General features: G+C 41.7%; 1 protein-coding gene across 2 annotated transcripts in view; it reads left to right on the top strand.

Annotated features, from left to right (window-relative positions):
- SCARA3 (scavenger receptor class A member 3) overlaps window positions 1-26,474 on the top strand; it is an 83,400-nt gene extending 56,926 nt beyond the window's left edge. For both annotated transcript variants that reach the window (XM_089686072.1, XM_089686071.1), the window contains exon 6: window positions 20,729-26,474. In XM_089686072.1, the coding sequence (XP_089542198.1) occupies window positions 20,729-21,183 (455 nt within the window). In that variant the 3' untranslated portion in view covers window positions 21,184-26,474. The remainder of the gene's footprint in view (window positions 1-20,728) is intronic.
- Window positions 26,475-26,903: the final 429 nt, after the last annotated feature.

Here is a 26,903-nt window from a genome sequence, read left to right as displayed (position 1 = left end):
GTAGTACATACCAGAGCTCCTCCTGTAGGAAATGGACATTGTACGTAGTACATACCAGAGCTCCTCCTGTTGGAAATGGTCATTGTATGTAGTACTTACCAGAGCTCCTCCTGTTGGAAATGGGCATTGTACCTAGTACATACCAGAGTTCCTCCTGTTGGCAATGGGCATTGTACGTAGTATATATCAGAGCTCCTCCTGTACGAAATGGACATAGTATGTAGCACAAACCAGAGTTCGTCCTCTTGGAAATGGGTGTTGTATGTAGTACACACCAGAGCTCCTCCTGTTAGACATGGGCATTGTACATAGCAGATACCAGAGCTCCTTCTGTTGGAAAGGGACATTGTACGTAGTACATGCCAGAGCTTCTCCTGTAGGAAATGGACGTTGTACGTAGTACACACCAGAGCGCCTCCTGTTGGAAATGGGCATTGTACATAGCAGATACCAGAGCTTCTTCTGTTGGAAAGGGACGTTGTACTTAGTACATGAACTCCTCCTGTTGGAAATGGCTTTCTTTTTATATTGAAACCTCCATATTTTTAGACTACAAGCACTTGGACATTGTGACACTTAAAAATACGCCTAGCATAAAACACCATCCTTTTTTTGATGCCTAACGGACCGCAGGTGGCAGGGGGTCCATCATAGCAGTGGAGGGACCTTTCTGGAGCCAGGAGTAGGTTAGTATTTCTTGCAGTGCAGACCGTGATTTAAAAAAAAAATTCTTGGAGTAGAGGTTTAAGTTTGTTTCAGGAGTTCCTGTTGTGTCTAGAGACAGAAAGTGAAGAACAGTGGGACACAAACAGCAAAAAAAGGACTTGGCAGAGGATTACCTACAGTCATGGCCAAAAATATTGGCACCCCTGCATTTCTGTTAGATAATGCACCCTTTCACCCAGAAAATTGTTGTAATTACAAATGTTTAGGCATTCTCATGTTTATTTCTTTTGCTTGTATTGGTATGACACAAAACAGCGGAGAAACATTTTGCAGCAAGACCCCAAAAATGAATTGGACAAAATTGACACCCTCAATTTAATATTTGGTAGCACACCCCTTGGAACAAATACCTGAAATCAATGGCTACCTGTAACCAGCAATGAGTTTCTTCCACCTCTCTACTGGAATTTTGGACCACTCTTCTTTCGCCAACTGCTCCAGGTCTCTCAGATTGGAAGGGTTCCTTTTCCCAACTGCTGTTTTGAGATCTCTCCACAGGAGCTCTATGGGATTGAGATCTGCACTCATTGCTGGCCAGTTTAGTAATCTACAGTGCTTTGTCTGAAACCATTTCTAGGTTCTTTTTGGCATATGCTTTGGGTGATTGTCCTGCTGTAAGACCCATGACCTCTGATGGAGACCCAACTTTCTGACACTGGGCCCTATTTTGCACCCCAGAATTCTTTGGTAGTCTTCAGATTTCATAATGTCATGCACAAGGTCAAGACATCCCATGACTGAAGCAGCAAAGCAACCTCAAAACATCAGTGACCCTCCACCATGTGTGACTGTAAGGACTGTATTCTTTTCTTTAAAGGTCTCATTGCTTTTTCTGAAAACAGTAGAATGATGGGCTTTACCAAAAAGCTGTAATTTTGTTTCATCTGTCTACAGCACATTCTCCCAAAAGGATTTTGACTACCTAAGGTAAGTTTTGGCAAAGTCCAATCTGGCTTTTTTCTGTTTCTGTGTCAGCAGTGGGGTCCTCCTGGGTCTCCTACCATAGCGTCCTATTTCATTCAGATGGCAACGTATAGTGCGAGCTGACAATGTTGTACCCTGTGCCTGAAGGTCAGCTTGAATTTGTCTGGAAGTTGATCGAGGTTCTTTATCCACGATTCGAACAATCCATTGTTGCAGTCTTGCTCAATTTTTCTCTTTTGTCCATGGCCAGGGAGATCAGCTACAGTGCCATGGACTGTAAACTTCTTGACAATGTTTCGCACAGTGGACACAGGAACATTAAGATCTCTGGAGATGGACTTGTAACCTTGAGATTGTCCATGCGCTTCCACAATTTTTATTCTCAAATCCTCAGACAATTCTTTGCTGCTCTTTGTCTTCTCTATGCGGCACATAGAGACACACAACAGAAAGGCTGAGTCAATGTTTCACCATTTTAACTGTATGCCAGCGTGATTTCTATATTGTTAGCACCTGTTAATTGATACAGCGGAGTTTATTTAAAACTACAGGAGCATCACAAACTTGGAATGCAATTATTTCATACAATTTTAAGAAGGTGCCAATAATCTTGTCCGGTCCATTTTTGCGGTTTTGCATAGAATGTGTCAGATTTGGATTTTTGTTTCTCCACTTTTTTGTGTGATACCAATACAAACAAAAGAAAGACATGAGAATGCCAAAACATTTGTATTTGCAACAATTTTCTGGGTGAAGTGGTGCATTATCTGACAGAAATGCAGGGGTGCCAATATTTTTAGCCATGACTGTATTCCCTATTGTATCCAACTCAACAAGTATAAAAAATGTTTTGACTTTAGATATACTTTAACTTTTAAAATGGGTGACAGGTTCTCTTTAAGCTGACTTTTAGCCTTTTCCAGTATTTTAGTTATGAACGGCCAGATTGTGAATACACACTTGAAAAGGGTGATGTAACATGTACGCTATATAAACTGTCAGCATGTATTTTATTATTCCACTTTAAAGAATGTATTCAAATGTCTTTAAGGAATTCCACAAACACAGCACAGATGTAAAGCAATACCACACACTGTAACCTCCAGCATGAAACATAAAAATCTCATTCTGCAAACCTGAACACATGACCCCTTGTCACGCACACGCCATATATTACAACATCATGGATGAAATGTTTGTGTAACCAGTTCATCTCACACACCTGTACGCCTCCTATGGACCAGAGTCGTTTCTTTACATTTCTATTATGGGTCTGTTTATTCACTAATAATTTTGTTACTTAAAGCTGGCAGACACCCTGAAAAACAATGTGCGTTCACCTGACTTCAACCTGGCCCTCTACTACAATTGGATATTTTTTTCTTTTGAATTTCAATGGTTTTTATTCATTTTAAACAGTTTACCACAGGTGCAACAAATTGCGCCCACGCAGGGGCTATCAATTGCACTTAAAAAAATTAGAAAAAACAGTGCTCTAACACCAACAGAGCAAAAGGTGTGCTCACGCAGGGGCTATCAATGGCACTTAAATGACAAAACATTAGTATAACACCGATAGTAACTCAAACTAAAGGCAGCTATCCACTGCCACACCAGAAAAAAAGAAAAAAAAAAAGAAAAGGAGTACAAAAGAAAAAAGATAACAAGAGCAGGGGTCCAAGAACGCCAATGCCGAACAACATCACAACCCCAGACTAGCCGGGGGGGGGGGGTGAGGGAAAGGCATATTGCAACGGCTCCCATATTTTCAAAAATTTACATTGGGAGTCGTTGCAGATACTCAACATTTGTTCCTTGAGCATCATAGTGGTCATACGGTCCCGCACCCCTGGAGAGGGACAAATGGGCTCTTTCAGGCCTGAGCAATTGTTCTAGTGGCCTACAAAAATAAATAGGAAGCCAACTTCTGCTGATGAGCAAAGAGGCCCTGTATAGGACAATGAAGCAAAGCATACCGAGCATCCCGCGTATGGAGAGCTGGAACAAGGTGAAAAGGAGGCCAAACACGCGAGACCAAAAACGAAACAGTCTCAGGCATGACCACCAGATATGCAATACATCACCACGATGGCCACAACCCCATTTTTATTCTTTTAAGTGCTTTTCTGTTTTTTGTGCTCCTGGGCAGCACTTCCTTTTTTCTTTCTGAGTATGATGTTGCAGACGTGTATGTGGATGGATTAAAGAGCTCTGCTGGGCTTTGGGCACGTTTGCGCATGCGCACAATGATGGTGCAATAAAAGAATCTCAGACCTCTTCTTGTGCGCATGCACAACTTAGCATGTGTGCAGTTGTGCCGCAATGTTTTGCAAGCTTCTGGAGGCTGGGCAGGATTCTTCGGCACATCTCCTCACATGCCAGTCAGCCAAAAATGTTGGTGCTGATGGAGGGGCTAGAGCCACGATCTAGAAGAATGAGGTTCCTCTGTAGAGCGGTTTCAAGCTGCCCCACTGCACTTTGGCCAAAGCGCAGCTAACCCCCGCTTTTCATGCATGTTAGCTGCACTTTCCCCCACACTTCCATTATCTCCTGTGGTTTTGGTGTGCTCTCAAAAAGCGCACCAAAACCACAGGACATGATAGACATCTATGGAAAGGCGCAATTAACTTGAACGAAAACCGCGGGTAAGCTGCTCTTTGCTCAAAGCGTAGAGGGGCAATGTGAAGCTGCCTTTAGGATAACAAAGTGATATAGTGCTCAAAAAAATTAACCGATCAAATCTCACTAGGGAAAAATCTCATGCTTGATATCTACACTGATATGGACTGGGTAATGTGTTAGGAGGTAAGGATGCCCCATTGTTTGATGGAAAATAAAATGATTGACCTACAGAGGACTGAATTCAAAGACACCCCGAAAATTAAAGTGAAAAAATTATGCAGCAGGCGAGTCCATTTTGCTGAAATGTCATTGCAGTGACTCAAAATGGTCCTCAGTAGTTTGTATTGCCCCCACATGCTTGTATGCATGCCTGACAACATCAGGGTATGCTCCTAATGAGACGACGGATGGTGTCCTGGGGTACACCAAAACGGTCACACTGAATGATGTTCTCTACGGCTTCTCCAGACCCTTTCACGTCTGTCACATGTGCTCAGGATGAATCTGCTCTCATCTGTGAAAAGCACAGGGCGCCAGTGGTGGACCTGCCAATTCTGGTGTTCAATGGCAAATGCCAATCGAGCTCTATGGTGCCGGGCAGTGAGCACAGGGCCCACTAGAGGACGTCGGGCCCTCAGGCCACCCTCATGAAGTCTGTTTCTGATTGGTCAGAGACATTCACACCAGTGGCCTGCTGGAGGTCATTTTGTAGGGCTCTGGCAGTGCTCATCCTGTTTCTCGTTGCACAAAGGAGCAGATACCGGTCCTGCTGATGGGTAAAGGACCTTCTACAGCCCTGTCCAGCTCTCCTAGAGTAACTGCCTGTCTCCTGGAATCTCCTCCATGCTCTTGAGACTGTGCTGGGAGTCATAGCAAACCTTCTGGCAATGGCACGTATTGATGTGCCATCCTGGAGGAGTTGGACTGCCTGTGCAACCTCTGTAGGGTCCAGGTATCGCCTCATGCTACCAATAGTGACACTTACCCTAGCCAAATGCAAAACTAGTGAAAAACAGTCAGAAAAGATGAGTATTGAAAAAATGTCAGTGGCCTCCACCTGTAAAACCATTCCTGTTTTGGGGGTCGTCTCATTGTTGCCCATCTAGTGCACCTGTTAATTTCATTAACACCAAAGCAGCTGAAACTGATTAACAACCCCCTCTGCTACTTAACTGACCAGATCAATATCCCAGGAGTTTCATTGACTTGATCCTATACTCTGATTAAAAAGTGATCCTTTAATTTTTTTGAGCAGTGTATAATTTTTTTTTTTAAGACAAGCAAAGTTTTCCTTTTGGTGATACTTGCAAAAAAATGTTTTTTTTTCCCAATATATAGGCAACAAAATGAAACAAATAAAAAAGCTACTATTTAACAGTGTTAGTTTTAAAAGAATAGTTGTTACTGTATTAAAAATGTAAATTAAAAACAAAGTTTTAAAAAAGATTAAACATTTACATTTTAGTCTAGAATTTAAAACAACATCAGAGCTACAAAGCCTTGCAAAGTCTTTTGCAAATTAAATAGAGGCTTTTTTTTTTTTAAATGTTGCTCTTTTTAGGGGTAACATTGAAAATTTAGGAACAAAATTAACCAAACAAAACCCAAAAAACGAAAAAGGTAAACAGAAAGATAAAGGGGGAAGAAGAAGTTAATTAGGGCTGATTAGCATAAACCAAGGGTTTATAAGGGGTTAAAGTGGAACTGTAATAGAAAACATGTAAATAGGCAGGTTTTTTAATGCAGAAAAGATATGCGCGGCTCAGTGTACAATTTTGGCACCTGCCAAGATGAATGAACCCCCGCTAATGCAGAGGAGTGATGTCATCTTGGCTCGGCCAACGATGACAGCAGAAGAATAGTACCTGGAAGAAGACCAGCCAAAGGTGTCAGTAAGGGAGCTCCAGGGGCATTGCAGCACCAGAGCAGAGGTGAGTAGAGTTCTGCTTTAAATAAAAACAAAGTGTAGTACATAAAAAAGAAAAAAAAATCCTCATGAGGTTACTCTAACCCAGGGGTGTCCAACCTTTTGACTCTCCTGGGCCACAACGGAAAAAGGGGAATTGTCTTGGACCACACATAAAAAACACAAACAATAAAACCCCACGCAACTGAATTCTAGGGGGTGCAGTCCACCCCAGCACCCCCCTAGATCTGATCATACGGCACTTACTTGTAGACATGTGCAAAACAAAAAAAATATGTTTTGTTTCGATTCGTTATTTGACTAGTTTTGTTTCGTTTGATACGTTAAACTAGTTTAATTCGTTTTCAGAATTAGTTTCATTTTGTTTAATTGGATTGGATCAAATTTGAAATTCATCTGAAGCTCATCTATTTGATGATGTGGAGATGAATGAAACAGAGTAGATACAAATGTAACAATGTTACTTCGTATCTATCTTGCACCTTAACAATGTTTGTAAACACTGTGTCAGAAGGTCAGTTTTTTTACAGAAGCTGCTATTGCAGTTGCAATAGCATTGAGCAAAGGCTGTGAATATTTATGAACGTGGTTTTTTTTTATTTTTAATAAATTGCAAAGATTTCAAAACAAACTTCTTTCACATTGTCATTATGGGGTATTGTTTGTAGAATGTTGAGGAAAAAATGAATTTAATCCATAACAAAATGTGGCAAAAGTTAAGCACTGTGAATACTTTCTGGATGCCGTGGAGGTGATCGGAGCACCTGAATCCAATGATTTGGAGGGCTGGCCCAGTACGTTTGGCAATATAGTGTGTGGGTGTGTAAGTATGTATGTGTGTGTGTGTGTATATATGTATGTGTGTGTGTATGTGTATATATATATATATATATATATATATGTATGTATGTGTGTGTGTATGTATATATATATATATATATATATATATATATATGTATATATGTATGTATATAATATGTGTGTGTGTGTTTTTAAAAAAAAGTTTGAAGTTGATTTAATAAAGGAGTCACATTGCTAAGTGAATGATTCCTTAGCTTGGTGAATGATGTAATGCTGTGCTGACTTGTACTAGGAGTGTTCTTTGTGTACACTGCCTGTGATGCATGCAGAGCATAGCCCCTGATGGAGGCTGCAGTGCTAACACGGATGGGAGGAAGGAGACATGGCCTTCCAGGAAGATACCTTCTTTTCTATAGCATGGTGACTGATGTTTGTACAGGGACATAAACTGTGGTGTATTATTATTATTATACAGTATTTATATAGCGCTAAAAAGTTTGCTCAGCACTGCAAATTATAGTGGGGGACAGTACATGAGACAATACAGTAACAAAACAGAACACGAGGGATTCAAGGGCCCTGCTCTTTCGAGTTTACAATCTAGGAGGGAGGGGATAGTGGTACAGGAGGAAGTGGCTGTGGGGGATGGAGTGGTGGGAGGAGAGGAGGAGATCGGCTGTTAGGTGAGGGTGGGGTAGGCTTCCCTGAAGAGATGGGTTTTCAGGGTGCGCCTAAAGGTGAGGAGGGTAGGTGACAGTCTGATGGATTGGGGTAGTGAGTTTCAGAGGATGGGGGAAGTCCTGGAGAAGTCCTGCAGTCGGGCGTGGGAGGTGGAGACCAGGGAGCTAGAAAGTAGGAGGTCTTGTGAGGAGCGAAGATTACGGGTTGGGTGGTATTTGGGTATCAGGTCGGTGAGGTAGTTTGGGGCAGCGTTATGAATGGCTTTGTACGTCAATGTTAGTAGTTTGAATTTAATGTGTTGGGCAATTGGAAGCCAGTGGAGGGAAAGGCAGAGGGGGGTGGCAGAAGCGGAGCGGTTGGTGAGGTGGATGAGTCTGGCCGCTGAGTTCAGGATAGACTGAGGAGGGGATAGTCTGCGATGAGGTAGGCCGGTGAGAAGGGAGTTGCAGTAGTCCAGACGTGAGATAATAAGGGAGTGAACGAGTAGTTTAATAGTGTCTGGGATTAGGAACGAACGTATTTTGGAGATGTTGCGGAGGTGGAGCCTGCATGAGTTTGCCAACGATTGGACATGGGGTTGGAAGGACAGGTTTGAGTCTAGAGTGACACCTAGGACTTTGGCTTGCGGGGTGGGACTGATGGTGGCGTTGTTGGTCGTGATGGAGAGGGGGGGGGGGGGCGCACGGGCTGGGGGGAGCTCGGTTTTGGAAAGGTTTAGTTTGAGGAAATGGAGCGACATCCAGTCTGATATGTCGTTCAGTAGGTGGGTGATATGGGCGGAGACTGAAGGGGTGAGTTGAGGGGTGGAGAGGTAAATTTGCGTGTCATCTGCATAGAGGTGATAGTTGAAGCCGTGGGAGTGTATCAGTTTGCCGAGGGAGGAGGTGTAGATGGAGAAGAGAAGGGGCCCTAGGACAGAGCCTTGGGGGACCCTAACAGAGAGGGGGAGGTGGTAGCGTTATAGGCAACGCTGAAGGAGCGTTGGGATAGATAGGAGGAAAGCCAGGAGAGAGCAGAGTCTCTGATGCCGAGGGAGTGTAGTTTATTAAGAAGGAGGGGGTGGTCGACTGTGTCAAAGGCCGTGGAGAGGTCGAGGAGTAGGAGGACTGAGTAGTGACCATTAGCTTTGGCGGTTAGAAGGTCATTAGTGATTTTGAGTAGGGCGGTTTCGGTGGAGTGTAGGGGACGGAAGCCAGACTGTAGTGGATCGAGGAGGTTGTTGTCAGTGAGGTGGGCGCTTAGGCGATTGTAGACTAAGCGCTCAAGGAGTTTGGAAGTAAATGGCAGCAGGGAGATGGGTCTAAGGTTGTTCAGGTCGGTGGGGTACAGGGAGGATTTTTTAAGTATGGGGGTAATGTGTGCGTGCTTTAGGGGGGAAGGGAATGCGCCAGTAGAGAGGGAGAGATTGAAGATGTGGGTGAGGGAGCGTAGGATGGAGGAGGAGGGTGACCGGAGGAGTTGTGTGGGGACAGGGTCAAGGGGGCAAGTGGTGAGGTGGGCTTCTGAGAAGACCTTAGTAACCTCCTCAGTGGTAGCAAGGCTGAAGGAGCAGAGTGTTGGGGAGGTTATAGTGTCCGGGACGTTAGGTGTGGTGGGGGGTAGGGCGGTTGCGAGGTCAGAGGAGGGGAGAGTTGATGGTGTTATAGTGGGAGGGAGGCTAGGTGGGGAGGTAGGTTGAGCATTAGCGATGTCCTTACGGATTGCGTCGATCTTATTTTGGAAGTGATTGGCAATCTCGTGGGCGGTGAGTGAGGTACTGGGTGGGGGTGGGGGGGGGGAGAGAGTAGGGAGTTGAAAGTGGAGAAGAGCTGGCGGGGACAGGTGGAGAGGGTGTTGATGAGGGTTACAAAGTAGGCTTGTTTGGCGGCATGGAGGGAGGAGGAGTAGGTGAGGAAGGCGGATTTGTAGAGGGAGAACATTCGAGGGGATCTGGTTTTGCGCCATAATCGCTCCAGCGCGCGACTGCGTCATTTAAGATGTTTAGTGTGGTCGTTCTGCCAGGGTTGAAGTGGTCGGGGTCTAATGCTACGTGTGGTTAGGGTTGCTAAGGAGTCTAAGGCAGCTGACGGTGAGTTGTTATATGCAGTAGTGGCCAGGTAAGGGCATGACAGTGGAAGGATACTGTCATACAGACGGTCAGCTGCCGAGTGGAGAGGGGCCGGGTTCAGGTTGCGGAGGTTACAGCTGGTGATGGTTTGACGTTTGGTGGGGGAGGTGTTATAGGACCGTGAGATGGAGAACGTAATGAGGTTGTGGTCAGAGAGAGGGAAAGGGGTGTTTGTGAGGTTGTGGAGGGTGCAGAGATGGGAGAAAACGAGGTCCAGGGTGTTTGGGTGGATCCACCTTCATCCAACCCAAACACAATAAGTAGGAATCATCTTATTTCACTTTTATACCTTTTAATAATTTTGTTTTGTCATATTTGTTATGTTAGAATGATTTGTTTTTGGAATTTCGTTTCTCATATTCGGATTTGTTTCATATATTCTTTATCAATTTGTTATTTCAAAAGCTTGGTTGTATTTTTTGTTACGTGTTAATTCGTTATTTCGGGAGATTACCTATGCACTCTGAGACCTCTTTGCTAGTCCAATCCACAAAGATAAATGGAATTAACTGATTGGACAATAGTGACTGGAGTGGCGTATAAGACGAATGGAATAAAATTCATTTCAGATTCATTTGTTATGTTATGATTTGGAGATTTGGATGGATACACCTTCATCCAACCTGAACACAATAAGTCCATAAGTGCATACTGGACGTATTTACAGCGGCTGTTTTTGGGTTTTGGCAGTTTTTTCTACAGCCCGTAAACTCCCCAGCATGTTATCCTATGTGTCCATCCACACATAGACTGTCATCAGCATTTTTTGGCAGGGGCATTTTTTTTGGCCGGAAAAAAACCCAGGACTAGTGGATTTCTAGAGGAGTTTTTTAGCTGTAAAAATGTTATAATGCTGAAAAATGCAGCAAGTGAGATTTATGTGAAATTTCAGCGCGATTTCTGGTGCGATTTCTGGAGACTTTATTGCTACTTATTGTTAGATTTTCAAAGATTTCATACAGTTTGCGGTGTGATTTCCACTGTATTCTATGTATGTGAAATCACAACAAAACTGCAGAAAACGTCATGCAAGAACTACTTTAGAAATCGCACTGCAGCAAATCGCACGTTAAGACATTGACATTCACATTCATTAGATGCAATTTCAATTCCCAAATCGCACCAGTGTGACCGTGCATTAAAAGCCCCCAGCCCTGATGATAGCAGTGGGCGGGCGTTTGAAAGGTGTTATACAAATATCAAAATGCCTCTATAGGTGGGCAACAGTTTGGAGGAGTGGGTGTCCCTAGGCAGGCATTTGCATGCAGGTGGGTAGATAGGTAATAGCCCACATGTGATGCTGAGTCTCCATGATTGATAGAAACAGTCCTGCTGGTGAGGGGAAGAGCGAGATGATGCTGGATGTCCTCCAGCCTGGAAATAGAGCATGCTCTCTCTGACCTGCTGCAGCTTCTAATGCACACTGTGAGAGGCTAACAGTATGCACTGAAAACAGACTATGCCGTTTCAGTACAGGAGAGGAGGCTGTACAACTGAAGGGTAGGCTGGAGTTCACACCTATGCGTTTTTAAGTGCAGAAACTCACTACAATCCATTTACCCTAGGTTCACACCTAAGCATTTTCTGCAGCATTTTGCAGAAATGCAGTACAGTCCATTTAACATGATTTCCTATGAGACATTTTCACCCGGTGTGTTTTTTGGAAAGGGAAAGTAGCATTTTTGGTTCTATAGACTTCAAGAGAAATGCTGCAAAAAAAGCATGCAGTGCATTTTTGCCGTGTTTTTGATGCATTTGTGATGCGTTTTAAATCTGCCTAGCAACAGGAATAATTTTTTTTTTTACAAAGTAAAACGCGTCAAAAACGCAGGTGCAAAAACGCAATGCAGAAATGTGTCAAATGCAACCTGCATAGGTGTGAACCTACCCTTAACATGGTTTCCTATGGGACACGTTGACATCTCTGCATTATCAGCCGCTTTGTTTTTTAATAGGGTCAGGGACACTTTTTCTCACAGCAGATTGCAATACACATAGGTGTGAACCAGATCTTTATTGTTTTTGCTACAATAAAGGATACTCTGTGGAAACGCCTTTAGTGCCGCGTTTTGCATTTTTATTCTGCCTAGCAACAAATACATTTCCCCTTTTACAAAAAAAAATGCAAAACGCGGCAAAAATATGAGTGTAAAAACTCAAAGCGAACCGCAAAAAGCATTGCAAACACGGATCAAAAGCAAACTGCATTGGTGTGAACCAGACCTTAACCTGTTATCTACGTGGAGGAGATTTACTAAAACTGGGGCAGCCAGAATCTGGTGCAGCTGTGCATAGTAACCAATCAGCTTCTAGCGTCAGTCTATCCAATTAAGCTTTGACAATAAGGCTAGGTTTACACCTATGCAGTTTGCGTTTGATTTGTTTCTGCAGTGCATTTTGCGTTTTTGCACATGGATTTTTGACGCGTTTTGCTTTTTTTTATTATTATTATTTCTTTATTTTTAACTTATTGCTGGCCAGATTAAAATGCCAAACTCATCAAAAACATATAAAAATGCTTCAAAACGCTTTTCTGCAGCGTCTCCATTGAAGTCTATAGAACCAAAAAATGCCACGTTTTTGACGCGTTTTGCTTTTTTTAATTATTATTATTTATTTATGTTTTACTTGTTGGCCAGATTAAAACGCAAAACTCATCAAAAACATATCAAAAATGCATCAAAAAAACACTAAATGCTTTTCTGCAGCGTCTCCATTGAAGCCTATAGAACCAAAAATGCCACTTTTTGAGTTTAAAAAAGCCCCTGACCCTTTCCATAAGAATGCACCTGGTGAAAAACACGGAGATGTGAACCTGTCCCGTAGGAAATCATGAACTGTTGTGCGTTTTCGCAAAACGCAGCGGAAAACGCACAGGCGTGAACCTAGACTAAAGCCTGGAAGCTGACTGGCTACTGTGCTCAGCTGAGTGCTCCAGTTTTAGTAAATTTCATAGGGAGTAATGACATCTCCCAATCGATTCCCATGCACAGGACCGCTTCTCTGTAGTGTTGGCTGGATGATGGGGGTTGGAGGCACCTCTGAGTGAATGCCAATGAGACATGCTTTAATCATTTTAGTTTTTAGTTTGTTTTTGAATGTTCATTTTCTTCTACTTCCGGCATGGCATTTTTTTTTTTTGTTTCTCTTATCTAGAACATTATTATTATACAGGATTTATATAGCGCCAACAGTTTGCTCAGCACTTTACAATACAAGAGGGATAGGAGGGCCCTGCTCCTTGGAGCTTACGATCTAGGAGATAAAGGCTTGTATAAATAGACATTATTTATTATTTCAGTTACTTATATAGCACTGTCAATTTACATATAAATTATACATTCACATCAGTCCATAACACTCAAGGGGTGTACAATCTAAGGTCCCTAACTTACATTCATACATACACATACTTGGGACAATGTAGACAGGAGCCAATTAACCTACCAGCATGTCTTTGGAGTGTGGGAGGAAACCCACACAGGCATAGGGAGAACATGTAAACTCCAGGCAGGTGGTGCCATGATTGGGATTTGAACCAACGACCCTAGTACTGGCAGGTGGCAGTGCTACCCATTTAGCCCCTGTGCTAGACCTCTTTATGATGTTTTGCAAAACCTCCCCACTTTACTACATGCGGGAAGTGAGCTTTAGTTGTGTACAACGAAAAGAGGGAATAACAAGGAGCCGGGAAGTTTCTAAAGAAAACAGAGCAGCTGAGCCACACAGCAATAAACCCCTCGGAGTGACTCAGAGATGGACTTCACAAGTTGTATAAGTCACTCTTCATTCTGTTCCACCGCCGCTGGTGGGATGAACTGCGGCCAAGTCTGACATCACACAAAGGCTGACGGAGAGCAGAAGAGAGTAAAGGCTTTTTCCACGCAGCAGATACCGTGATGGATAGAACACATCCACTTACACTTTACTGGGAATATTTATGGGAAAATGATGGCATCAAACATTACAGAAGTAAAGTGCAAAAATATAACAGGTGCGTCCGCTCAAGAATTTACCATGTATCTAAACCCAAACACAAAAATGTCATGGCAGCACAGTGGCTAAGTGGTTAGCACATCTGCCTGGCAGTACTAGGGTCACTGGTTCAAATCCCAACCACAGCACCACCTGCCTGGAGTTTGCATGTTCTCCCTGTGCCTGCTTGGGTTTCCTCCCACAGTCCAAAGATATGCTGGTAGGTTAATTGGCTCCTGTCTAAATTGTCCCTAGTATGTGTATGTATGAATGTAAGTTAGGGACCAGGGGCAGACTGACAACTCATGGGGCCCCCGGGCAATAGGGGATCATGGGGCCCCTGTGTCCTTGCCCAAACTCAAAAAAGCCTATGAAAAAGGTACCAGGGGCATCTCATGGGGCCCCCTACTGACCTCAGGCCCTTGGGCAGTGCCCAAGTTTCCAAATGGTCAGTCTGCCCCTGTTAGGGACCTTAGACTGTATACCCCTTGAGGGTTAGGGACTAATGTGAATCTACAATATACAGTTGCAAGAAAAAGTATGTGAACCCCTTGGGATTACATGGAGTTTTGCATGAATTGGGCATAAAATGTGCTCTGAACGTCATCCAAGTCACAACAATAGAAGAACACAGTCTGCTGAACATAATACTACACAAACATTAGATGTTGCCATGGTTTAATTGCACATAACACGTAAACATTCACAGTGCAGGGAGGAAAAAGTATGTGAACCTTTGGACTTAATAACTGGTTGACCCTCCTTTGGCAGCAATAACCTCAACCAAACGTTTCCTGTAGTTGCAGATCAGACCTGCACAACGATCTGGAGTCATTTTGGACCACTCCTCTTCACAAAACTGTTTCAGTGTAGCAATATTCTTGGGATGTCTGGTGTGAATCGCTCTCTTAAGGTCATGCCACAGCATTTCAATCGGGTTGAGGTCAGGACTCTGACTGGGCCACTCCAGAAGGCGTATTCTGTGCTGTTGCAGCCATTGTTTTGTTGAATTACTTGTATGCTTTGGGTCATTGTCCTGTTGCCTCACCCATCCTCTGCGGAGCTTCAGTTGGCGGACAGATGGTCGTACGTTTTCCTGCAAAATGTCTTGATAAACTCTGGAATTAATTTTCCCATCAATGACAACAATCCGTCCAGGCCCTGAGGCAGCAAAGCAGCCCCAAACCATGATGCTCCCTCCGCCATGTTTCACAGTGGGGATGAGGTTTTGATGTTGGTGTGCTGTGCCTTTTTTTCTCCACACATAGTGTTGTGTGTTCTTCCCAAACAACTCAATCTTGGTTTCATCTGTCCACAGTATATTTTGCCAGTAGTGCTGTGGAACATCCAGGTGCTCTTTTGCAAACTTCAAACGTGCTGCAATATTCTTTTTTTGGACAGCAATGGCTTCTTCCGTGGTGTCCTCCCATGTACTCCATTCTTGTTTAATGTTTTCCTTATTGTAGATATGTCAACAAAAATGTTAGCATGTGCCAGAGATTTCTGTAGGTCTTTAGCTGACACTCTGGGATTCTTCTTTACCTCATGCAGCATTCTGCGCTGTGCTCTTGCAGTCATTTGTACAGGACGAACGCGCCTAGGGAGAGTAGCAACAGTGCTAAACTCTCTCCATTTGTAGACAGTCTGTCTTACCGTGGACACATGAACATCAAGGCTTTTGGAGATACTTTTGTAACCCTTTCCAGCTTCATGCAAGTCAACAATTCTTGATCGTAGGTCTTCTGAGAGCTCTTTTCTGCGAGGCATGGTTCACATCAGACAGTGCTTCTTGAAACCAGTAAACCCAAAACATGTGTGTGTTTTTTAAGGGCAGGACAGCTGTCAGCAACACATCCAATATCATCACACTGATTGGAGTCAAGGTTGGCTCACTCCTGGCTCCAATTAGCTCTGGGAGAAGTCATTAAGCTAGGGCCTCACATACTTTTTCCTCCCTGCACTGTGAATGTTTACATGTTATGTGCAATTAAACCATGGCAACATCTAATGTTTGTGTAGTATTATGTTCAGCAGACTGTGTTCTTCTATTGTTGTGACTTAGATGACGTTCAGAGCACATTTTATGCCCAATTCATGCAAAACGCCACGTAATCCCAAGGGGTTCACATACTTTTTCTTGCAACTGTATATGTAAAGCACTGTGTAAATTGATGGTGCTATATAAGTATCTGAAATAAATGTCATATATTGCCGTTTTCCAGTCAATCGATGTGGTGGGGGCATTTCTGGCTTCCAGTAACACACTTCCCTTCCTTGGGAGACAACACTCATTAGACATGTGTGATTCTTTTTGTTACAAATCAAAATGCGACTGAAATTTTCATACTTCGGAGATTCGCATGTGTCCGAATCTCCGAATCACAATAGTTACAAATTCCAACTAATCCAAAAGAAATTCTAGCTAAATTAATTAGTTTCATTCGAATGACATGATGCAATAGTTTGAGACTTTTATTCAGAGAACAATCCACAACATTGCTGCCATTGTTGGTCTGTCACACGGAACAGTCCGGGCAATCCTGACGTGTGATTTGAAAATGAGCCATGTTGTTGCCAAGTTGGTCCCCAGGCTGGAATGATCTCACTTTCGCACCCACCTTACTCACCAGATTTGGCTCCTGCGGACTTTGCCTCTTCCTAAAGATGATACCCAAAGTTGTTTTGTTAATCACTTCAAGTCCGGACACTTTCACCCCCTTCCAGTCCAGGCCAATTTTCAGCTTTCAGCGCTGTCGCACTTTGAAAATTGCGCGGTCATGCAACACTGTACCCGTATTAATTTTTTTAGCATTTATTTGAGACAGATAAAACTTTATTTTCATGGTATTTATTCACCACTGGGATTTTTTTTTTTTTTTGCTATATAAATGAAAGTCCAACATTTTGAAAAAAATTTGCAAATAAATATTCTATCTTCATAAATCTTCACTAAAATGTATTCATCTATCTTTTTAGTAAAAAGAAAATAGCCCAAAGTAGTTTATAACCAAAAATTATAATTTTTCTAAATTTTTTTTTTTTTTGCATTTCTTTTTTTTTCTATATTATTATTTATGTTTTGTTTTTAACAAACTGTCACCCTAGCAGTAGTGTCACCATAGTGACACTGCACTACTTGTGGGGGGCGATGAAGATTTTATTTTCTTTTTTCACACTGATCGCTTTTACACCCATAAAGGCTGTAAATGCAATCATTTCTCCTCTCTGGCTGCATTCCTGCAGCCATTGAGAAATACTGTGTGAGCTGTGATTGGTCACAGCTTGTCACATGGTACAAGGTTGTTGTGAATAGCCTTGTACCATGTGACCTCTGTGATCATTCACAGATTTCACAAGTAGTAAGCAATGATGTCAGGAAGTGACATCCTATTTACTACTGATTACTGATTGGCCAATCAGTGAGCACATGAATCGGGACCTCACACAGAGGTCCCGTACAGCGGCCTCCAGACACAGCATGCACTGATCGCAGTGCCGCGTTCTCCCAGGGAGCGCGCACAGGCAATAGTAGAAACGTCCACCCACATCGGCAGTGCTCCCATCCAGCCATTTATCGACATGGGCCAGACGGGAAGAGGTTAATGCTTGAGCCATCCGAAATAATGTAGCAACATAATGAATGATCCCAAGTTCCTATTCATTTGTCATGTTATGATTCAGAGATTCAGATGGATCCACCTTCATCCAACCCAAACACAATATAGTCACATAGTTAGTCTGGCTGAAAAAAGACAAACGTCCATCCAGTTCAACCATTAAAAAAAAAACATATAATCCTATACCCACAGTTGATCCAGAGGAAGGCAAAAAACCCAGCAAAGCATGATCCAATTTGCTCCTGCAGGGGACAAAAATTCCTTCCTGATCCCCCCCGAGAGGCAATTGGATATTCCCTGGATCAACTTTACCTATAAATGTTATATCCAGTTATATTCTGTGTATCTCCACCTCCTGTGTAGACCACCTGTGTGGTCTCCACTTCCCATGCCCGACTGCAGGACTTCTCCAGGACTTCCCCCATCCTCTGGAACTCACTACCCCAATCCATCAGACTGTCACCTACCCTCCTCACCTTTACGCGCACCCTGAAAACCCATCTCTTCAGGGAAGCCTACCCCACCCTCACCTAACTGCTGATCTCCTCCACTCCTCTTACCACTCCATCCCCCACAGCCACTTCCTCCTGTGCCATTATCCGCTCCCTCCTAGATTGTAAGCTCGAAAGAGTAGGGCCCTCGAACCCCTCGTGTATTGTTTTGCTACTGTATTGTCTCTTGTTCTGTCCCCCACTATAATGTACAGCACTGAGCAAACCTTTTGGCACTATATAAATGTATAATAATAATAATAATCTAAGAAAGAATCCAGGAATTTTTTAAAGCAATCCACTGAGCTGGCCAGAACCAACTCTTGAGGGAGATATCATTTTACCCCATACAATAAGTAGGAATCATCTTATTTCACTTTTTTACCTTATTGTATTAAATACAGGAAGGTATAAAAATGAAATAAGATGATTCCACTTAGGCTCCATGCATACGGGGCATTTTAATAATGCTGGTAACATTAGCTGTGTAAAGTCACGTTAAAAACTTGAGTTTTTTAGTGTTTTGCATTAGCGTTTAGCGGCGTTTTGCTGCGTTTTTTCACATTTGCGGTTTTTAGTGTTTTTTTTACCCCTCCCCCAATTTTTTTTTTTGCTCAAAAAAAGTCCCAAAACACCGGTTTGCCACATTTTACCACATTTTGCTGCATTTTTCAGCATTTAAACATTTTTACAGCTAAAAAACTCCTCTAGAAATCCACTAGTCCTGGGTTTTTTTCCAGCCAAAAAAAACGCCCCTGCCAAAAAATACTGATTACAATCTGTGTGCGTGGACACATAGGATAACATGCTGGGGCATTTACGGGCTGTAGAAAAAACTACCAAAACCCAAAAACAGCCGCTGTAAATACGCCCAATATGCACTTATGGACTTATTGGGGTTTATTTACTAAAGCTGGAGAGTCCAAAATCAGACTCCCTTCTGCATAGAAACCAATCAGCTTCCAGGTTTCATTGCCAAAGCTTCATTGAACAAGCTGAGGTTAGAAGCTGATTGGTTTCTATGCAGAAGGGAGTCTGATTTTGGACTCTCCAGCTTTAGTAAATAAACCCCATTGTGTTCAGGTTGGATGAAGGTGTATCCATCCAAATCTCCGAATCATAACATAACAAATGAATCTGAAATTAATTTCATTCCATTCGCCTTATACGCCACTCCAGTCAATATTGTCCAATCAGTTAATTCCATTTATTCTTTGTGGATTGGACTAGCAAAGAGGTCTCAGAGTGCATAAGTAATCTCCCGAAATAACGAATTAACACGTAACAAAAAAATACAACCAAGCTTTTGAAATAACAAATTGATAAAGAATATATGAAACAAATCCAAACATGAGAAACAAAATTCCAAAAACAAATCATTCTAACATAACAAATATAACAAAACAAAATTATTAAAGGTATAAAAGTGAAATAACACTTATTGTGTTTGGGTTGGATGAAGGTGGATCCACCCGAATCTCCGAATCATAACGTAACGAATGAATCTGATATTAATTTTGTTCCATTCATCCTATACGCCACTTGGCTATGACTAAGGTTTTTGCTGAAACGCATAAGTCATTTTGCAAATTTTACTTGTTCAATAAAATGTATCATTCGGTAAGACGAGTGACCGCTATACCAACTTTCATCATTCAGTTGCATCTGTGCTAGGAAGACACATAGATCCAGAGCACCAACATTCCACCTCCGTGGGGATTATTTCTGAGCATAGCACCTACTTGTATATGCCACTCCAGTCAATATTGTCCAATCAGTTCATTCCATTTCTCTTGTCAGTTGGACTAGCAAAAATGACTTTGCATAAGTAATCTCCTGAAATAATGAATTAACATAAAAAAAAATACAGCCAAGCTTTAAAAATAACGAATCGATGAAGAATATATGAAACAAATTCTAATATAAGAAACAAAATTCCAAAAATGAATCATTCTAATATAACAAATATGACAAAACAAAGTTATCAACTTAGCAAACGTATATGAAACAAAACACATTTTTGTCATGTGCTATACATCTCTAACACTCACTGTGAACTATTCATGGAAGAGCAGTGTTATTATCCAAGGCTGCTCTCCTCATTTCCATAACATAGAGAGGTCTTGGCTTGTGGCTCATGGAGGATAAAGGAGAAAGACGATACTATTGTTTGAGATATCAATTTAGTACACAGGAAGTTACAAGAAGACTAGATTGCCTTCAGGTCAACAGGAATTTTTTAGTACTTGAAGAATAGGTACTTAGCCTAAAAAAACAAACATTAATGCAGCCACCACATCTACGGAATGGTAAGCTGCAAATTATTATATTTTTAGTTTTTTGGGTTTAGATACACTTTGGATTTTGATGCAAAATTTGGGTAATTACAAATAAAAGTAAGGCCCCTCAACTACTTTGACCAAGCTTGGTCCACTTTCGGGTTCAACCACATAATGCTTAAAGGTTACTTTCAGGTCTGAGCTTTGACTAAGGGCTGAATCTGAGAAACGGCATCTTTCAGCTGCTTCTGCTTCAGAAGACAGCAAGTGTCTTTGCTCCAACCATGGTTCATAACTGGAGGCAATGGAAAGTATCTGGAGGAACCCTTATAAAATGACCAACTTTAGTAAAAGGTAAGTGCTTCAGGGTCTTTATGTTTTTGGCTATTCATCAGGAAGGATGGAGGAGCCCATTTTATTTCCACCTTATATACATAGATGTTGAAGTGAACTTATGCCCATATCTTGTTTCAAATATACCATGTTACTGTCTTCAAAGGGGTATCAAGTTGATGTCTGCTCATAAGAAAATACTAAAAATAAGTGTATTTAACAAATATTATATTTTTTTTTAACAGGTTCACCAGGTCCACCAGGTCCTAGAGGATTTAAAGGTGATATAGGTGCCAAAGGACCTATAGGTCTGAAGGGAGACAAAGGTGACACAGGTGAACTAGGTGTTCCAGGATCTCAAGGACCAAGGGGAATAGCTGGCGATCTTGGACCTGTTGGAGAGAAAGGTTCCATTGGCATTAAAGGCAGTTCTGGTGTTAAAGGGGAAAAGGGTAGTATGGGCCCACCAGGTCCAAAAGGACAAAAAGGAACAAAAGGTGATGTAGGGCCTCAGGGACCTGAAGGTCTTCCAGGAGACATAGGTCCTCAAGGTTTCGATGGGATACCAGGATTTCCAGGACAACGTGGAATTGTAGGATTTCCAGGACCAAAGGGATCTAAAGGAGAAGCTGGCTTTCCGGGACCTCATGGATTGCCTGGACCTCCGGGACCAAAAGGACAATCCATCATCTCACAGTGAATGTAAAACTGGAAACAATTTTGTTATTGGCTAAATAAAGCATTTTGAAGCTGTCTGAAATTTAAGGTCACTGGCCATCCGTAAACAATGAAAAAATCTTACTGAGTAACAGATGGACATAGATCGCTGGTCGGGAATTTTAAATCTTCAAGAAACTGTGCCTGTGTAAACCGTATACCATCGTGTTCTTCATAAAGTCTACTATTCTATAACAGTGAACATAATATCTTCAACATTTAAATGAAATGGAAGTTTTATAAATGTTTCAATTCCATTCACCTGAGTCTTTGCCAGTTTTTGCATGTACACCTATTTTGTTTGTCTTGGTACACTTGCTTGGATTGTTAAAAGGCATTTTCCACATTGTATTATGTATACACTAAAAGGTTTGTGGACATCTGACCATCACATGAGCTTGTTGGACAACCAATTCCAAAATCATGTGCATTAACATTGAGTTGTCCCTCTCTGGGGCTATAATAGCCTCTACTCTTCTTTGGAAGGTTTTTTACAAAACTTTGGAATGTGTCTTTGGGAATTTGTACTTATATGACTAAAAGCGCATCTGTACTGATGTAGAACAAGAGGGTCCTGCTCACAATTGGCATTACAATTCATCCCAAAGGTGTCCAGTAGAGCTGAGGTCAAGGCTCTGTACAGGCTTCTCAGGTTCTTCTACATAGAAAATTTGTGCCTTAATAGCTTAAACAGCATTTGTGAGGTCAGGTACTGATGTAGAGCAAGTGAGCTAGTATATTTCACTCTTGAGTGCAATGCTGACTCCGGAAACAAAGATGACAGCATGTAAAAATAAAATAAATGGCTGAAAAGGACCCAATAATCCATACAGAAAGATGTGTTTTAAGTTAACATTTCTATAAAGGGATTTTTGGAATGCACAAGCAAAGTCAGCTCCTTTCGTAATTGGCTTATTTGCAATCATGAGGAGTGGTAGTTGAACATTATAGCTGCTTATATTAATGGCTGAGCTAAGCTCCAAAAAAAAACAGATGTGTACTTGCTGGTCAAGTGCTCCTTAAATTTTGTACCAGTTAAATGTAGAGTAAAAGATCTGGAACCAGTTTATTTACTTTGAATAAATACTGTCACAACTGTTGCCCTGAATTTATAGCTTAACGCATTCCATCTTCTTTCTGCTGGAGTCTATTCATTAAAGCTGAGTAATATGTCAGGACCAAACTGCCTACCTAACTGTAGAAATGTCCTTCTCTGGATATGCAGGTGGCACCATCTTTGACATAATGTCAATGGTCACAGGTATTCACAGGATGTCAATCTTTCACTGTGATGCAAATGTAATTGTATCTTAAAAATGTGAAAATGGACAGGAGGCCTATATAGACAAAAAGAAATTGTCAACTTTTTAAAAAAATGCACATTCTCCAAGTACTCCTAAATAGCAAACGTTTTATACTACATAGGTCACCAGCAAGCTGCCCGTTCAATGATTACACTGTATGGCTGTTTCATACATTTTGGTAAATTATTTAATTCTTAAACTCATGAATCCTTGTTTAATGAATACTTATCAATCAATTTCTGAATTGGCTTTTACTGCCAGATACTTTCCTAATCTAAGAGATTTAGAAGAGAAGGAGCACCATTTCAATGGTTGAGAGACGGAATTTTTTTATTTTACTATTTTATATCCAAAAAGAAACCACAACACTCGGGGGGTTCTAAGACCCCCTTCATCAGGGTTTATTATGCTGAACATGGCTGAAATGAAGTGATGCTGAACCTGGAAGGATTAAATATGGGTCCTCAACCTGTGGCCCTCCAGCTGTTGCAGAACCACAAGTCCCATGAGCCATTGCATGCTGCTCACAGTTACATGAATCACTCCCAAAGGCAGAGGCATGATGTGACTTGTAGTTCTGCAACATCTGGAGGGCCACATGTTGCGTACCCATGGATAAAAAGGTTCTAAAAAAAGAGTATGAGTGTCTATGAGAATGCAGGCATTGGCGGCAGAGCAGGGTCTAGGAGATGCTCTCAGTGACTTCGCCAAGATGCAGGTTTGGCCATGTACTACAAGTGAGTTGTCAGAGTGGCTACAAGATATGAATACTTGTTTTTCATAGGTGAGGCTTGGAGGAGTCCTATGATATATACATTGAGCGCCAATCAGTTAATAGTAGTCTTGGGCTTATGAATGGATGTTAGAAGACCCTGAGATTTAGTGACCCCCAGAACAGACGATGTGAATATTTATAAAGGGGGACCAATAATGTCTGCATTAAAAGAATAATTGCATTACCTGTTGATCATGCCAAGTTCTATTATTTTTACAATTTCTGTAAGTGAAATCATAGCAGCATTGTCACCCTTTGGATAGGATAGTCTTAGTACTCTTTAAATACAAGATAAAAAAAAATATACAACCACATCTAATGAATTTGCAGGTGTGTTTTTCTTTGTAGAAAAAGTTTAAATTATAAGAAAAAATAATAATCACTGTATTCACACCTGGCAGTGAAAAAAATGTTTTTTTTGCAACTTGTGTAATGATAACTTTTGCTGGACAGCTTAGCCTCTTACAGAAAATTGAAAATAACAGCTTTACTGGGAGGATCAACAGGCAATAAAACTGTTACAAGGGGGACTCAGAAAAACAAAAACTGTTGAGTTAATGCTAGTGATACACTACATTATACTGTATATGTTATATTTGATTTTTCCCATTGTTACACTTTAAGAAATTGTACTGCAGCATACAAATAAATCACGAACTTAAAAGAGACCGGCTCTTCACTGAGAACTAAGCGATCAATGACCACTGATTGCTCAGTTCTCAAGTCCGCTTTGAGCATAGAGCCATGGCTGTCAATCACTGGCTCTGTGCTCTGCCTCTCCAGCACTTACTGGAGAACTGGGCTGTGGAGGGGGCAGGAGCCACTGGCTCAGGCTCTCAGGGGTGCTCTGAGAGGCTAAGGCAGCTGCTGGTCAGGCATCCGGGCAGATCCTGACATTATTGTCAGAATCCCTGAACCGGCTCTGTGATGGCTTTAGCCTGCTGTCAACTGAATCTGAATCACAGCAGTGCAGGACTAAGTGCACTGCTGTGTCCCACTGGAAAAGTATGCCCAAAACAACTTTGGCCTTACTTCTTTTTTAAGGCAGATATACATGGGTTAAATGTGACCAATTCAGCAGGAACCAGCTGAATTTCAATCCATGTATGGGAAGGCTGGTTTTACACAAGTTGATCTATCTGATTTTTTAGTCACCGTCTATCACTGGCAACACTGGTCATTGTATCCTGACTGTGGGGAAGGCTCCCTGTTGTCAGCATACAATACCGCAACAAGAGGATTCCCCCATTCACATCAACTCGATGGCTGAACAAAAAAATTATCAATGTATGGGCTGCCTTAGTAAAGAATGATGTAAGTATGTCCTTTTACTACATCCTACATACAGTATCTTCAATTTATCAAGCTTACACTTGAGATGTCCGTGTCTCTTTCAGACCCTACCAACCTAGGCCTCCACTACACTTATGGATTTATTCAAAACGTTCAATTTCCAGTAGCCTAAAACTACCAGTCAGAAACTCAGCTTTTAGATGATATAAACTACAAACTAATTGGTTGGCATGTATCACTATACTTTGCATTTGGTCATTGGACTTGTCTGTTAAATCCAGATAGTCGTGCAGACTTCTTTGGGATGGACATCTCTTCCGGTCATGAGGAAAGGACCTGGAGAAAACTCTGGAATTTTACATGGTGGATCAGCTGATTTCAGCAGCATAAAAACAGGGCTCCAGAACAAGAAAAAAATATTGGATCCATGGCTTTGGGGGGGGGGGGGGGGCACTAAGCCTGATTTAAGATGTTTTAGCAATTTCCCTTTCACTGAACCAGAGGAAGCATTGTGAAGTGTAAAACGAGATACACACTATGAGAAAATCAGAAAATTCCATACAAGGAACAATGATTTGATTTTCGTATAGCGTATGCACAACTTACGACATATGATATAGACTTTCCAAATGAAAATTTCCAAAGGGACAAACTCCAAAATGTATCTCGTACGTGAACAGAACTAATGATTTTCATTTAACATGTACTGTTTTCATACAATAAAAATCGGATATGAAAGACTGCGAATTATCAGAAACAATAAACAATAATCTACACTAGAACCTTTCTTCATCAAACAAAAAAAAAAGCCTTTGTCGTTCAAGAATTTTCGTACAATTAGTACCATTTTTGGGTTTCGACTTGCTGTGAAACATCAAGGTAAACCTGATGATCGTTCACCCCATTTTTCTATAGTGTGTATCCAGCTTTAGAGGAGAGTTTAGTGTTTAGTTTTAGATTTAGTGTGAGGAGTGTGTGTATATGGTAGCTATTACAAATAATGAGGATTTATGAGGATTTGGGTCCCATCAGAGCTCTTAACAGTTAAGCTACACCCCTGGATTAATTTGCACTTTCCTTTACATTCCTCTGATTTAGTATTTATGAACTTCTGTTATTTTGCCCTTGCCATGAAACATGTTGAAGACATTTCAACAATCCCCTCCTCTGCTTTGAGATGTTCTATGGTGAATTTCTGCACAGTTACCATAGACCATGGCATAGGGTTGCAGAGCTGTTAGGGACAACACACAAACACCTGAAACCTTACCATACCTACATTCTATACAGCACCTTCAAAGTCTGAACATTTTTGGTATTGAACTTAGACTAACCCATTCTGTCTCCCTGTACCTAGAAATTAACTAGGGGGCAGTTTACCTACTGTTTTAGACACTGGCCCTAGGTGAATAGCCAGTTGACTGGGGTAAGGGGGAGGAAGGCCTACAATTGGCCCAGAGGAGCATTAATTATAAATCTGGCCTTTCTTCGAGATCTTGGGCAGTATTTGTGATCCCAGGTCTGTCCTGTGCTGAGTCCATCAGGCAGGGATCTCATTTTCCCAGTTGGAACACTCAACACGTCAAGGCGTTCTGGAAGACCAAGAAACCATCATTGGTGGATCTCAGCACTAAAGTCCCTGAGATATTCAGTATAAGAAGCTACCATGACACTCAACTCAACAGCCTTCTTTTAAATCTAAAATATTATGTTTGGGTGGATTTACTGTTTAATTACAATTTTTCATGTTTGTATTTTTATACTAATTGTGCAACTGGATTGCACAAAGATTGCTTATCTAATTGTTGCAGGGTACAGTCTGATTTATAAGTGTACGGGATATCAGATTTATTCACATAAAATAAATGTAAGTTTGCGCTAAATAAAAATGTACAAAAACAACTGATGGTGTTTATTTGTGGAATTCTTACAGCAGAGATGTCAGATCGTTGTTACTGTTGAAAATGCAATAATCCGCAAGATACAGGTAATGCACAAATAATAAAACACACATTTAAGGAAACTTAATTTAACCCAGTTAGATGTTCATTGAAAATCCTTACAGGAATCTGGGGAAGGAGGGTGGTCCTAGTCAGAGCAACTCAAAATCCATACATCAGGGACTTTCTGGAACCCCCAAAAGTTTGGGCACAAGTAGCTATGACAGCTTCCTGTTTGCTATTTTGGTCCCCTCCTTCCACTCTTCACTCTTTTTTTGGCCACCAAAGGGAAGGCGTGGCATCACAGGTCAACAAGACCTGGAGGATGGGAGGGCAAGAGGAAAAAAAGCAGAGTGCCCTTTTAGGTCATCCATCTGTTTTGGCATTCAGT

Source organism: Staurois parvus, unplaced genomic scaffold (assembly GCF_062004578.1).
Source record: "Staurois parvus isolate SC_StPar_1 unplaced genomic scaffold, SC_StPar_1.0 ptg000390l, whole genome shotgun sequence".
In the NCBI taxonomy this organism is placed as follows: domain Eukaryota; kingdom Metazoa; phylum Chordata; class Amphibia; order Anura; family Ranidae; genus Staurois; species Staurois parvus.
This window is presented reverse-complemented; position numbering and strand designations above follow the sequence as displayed.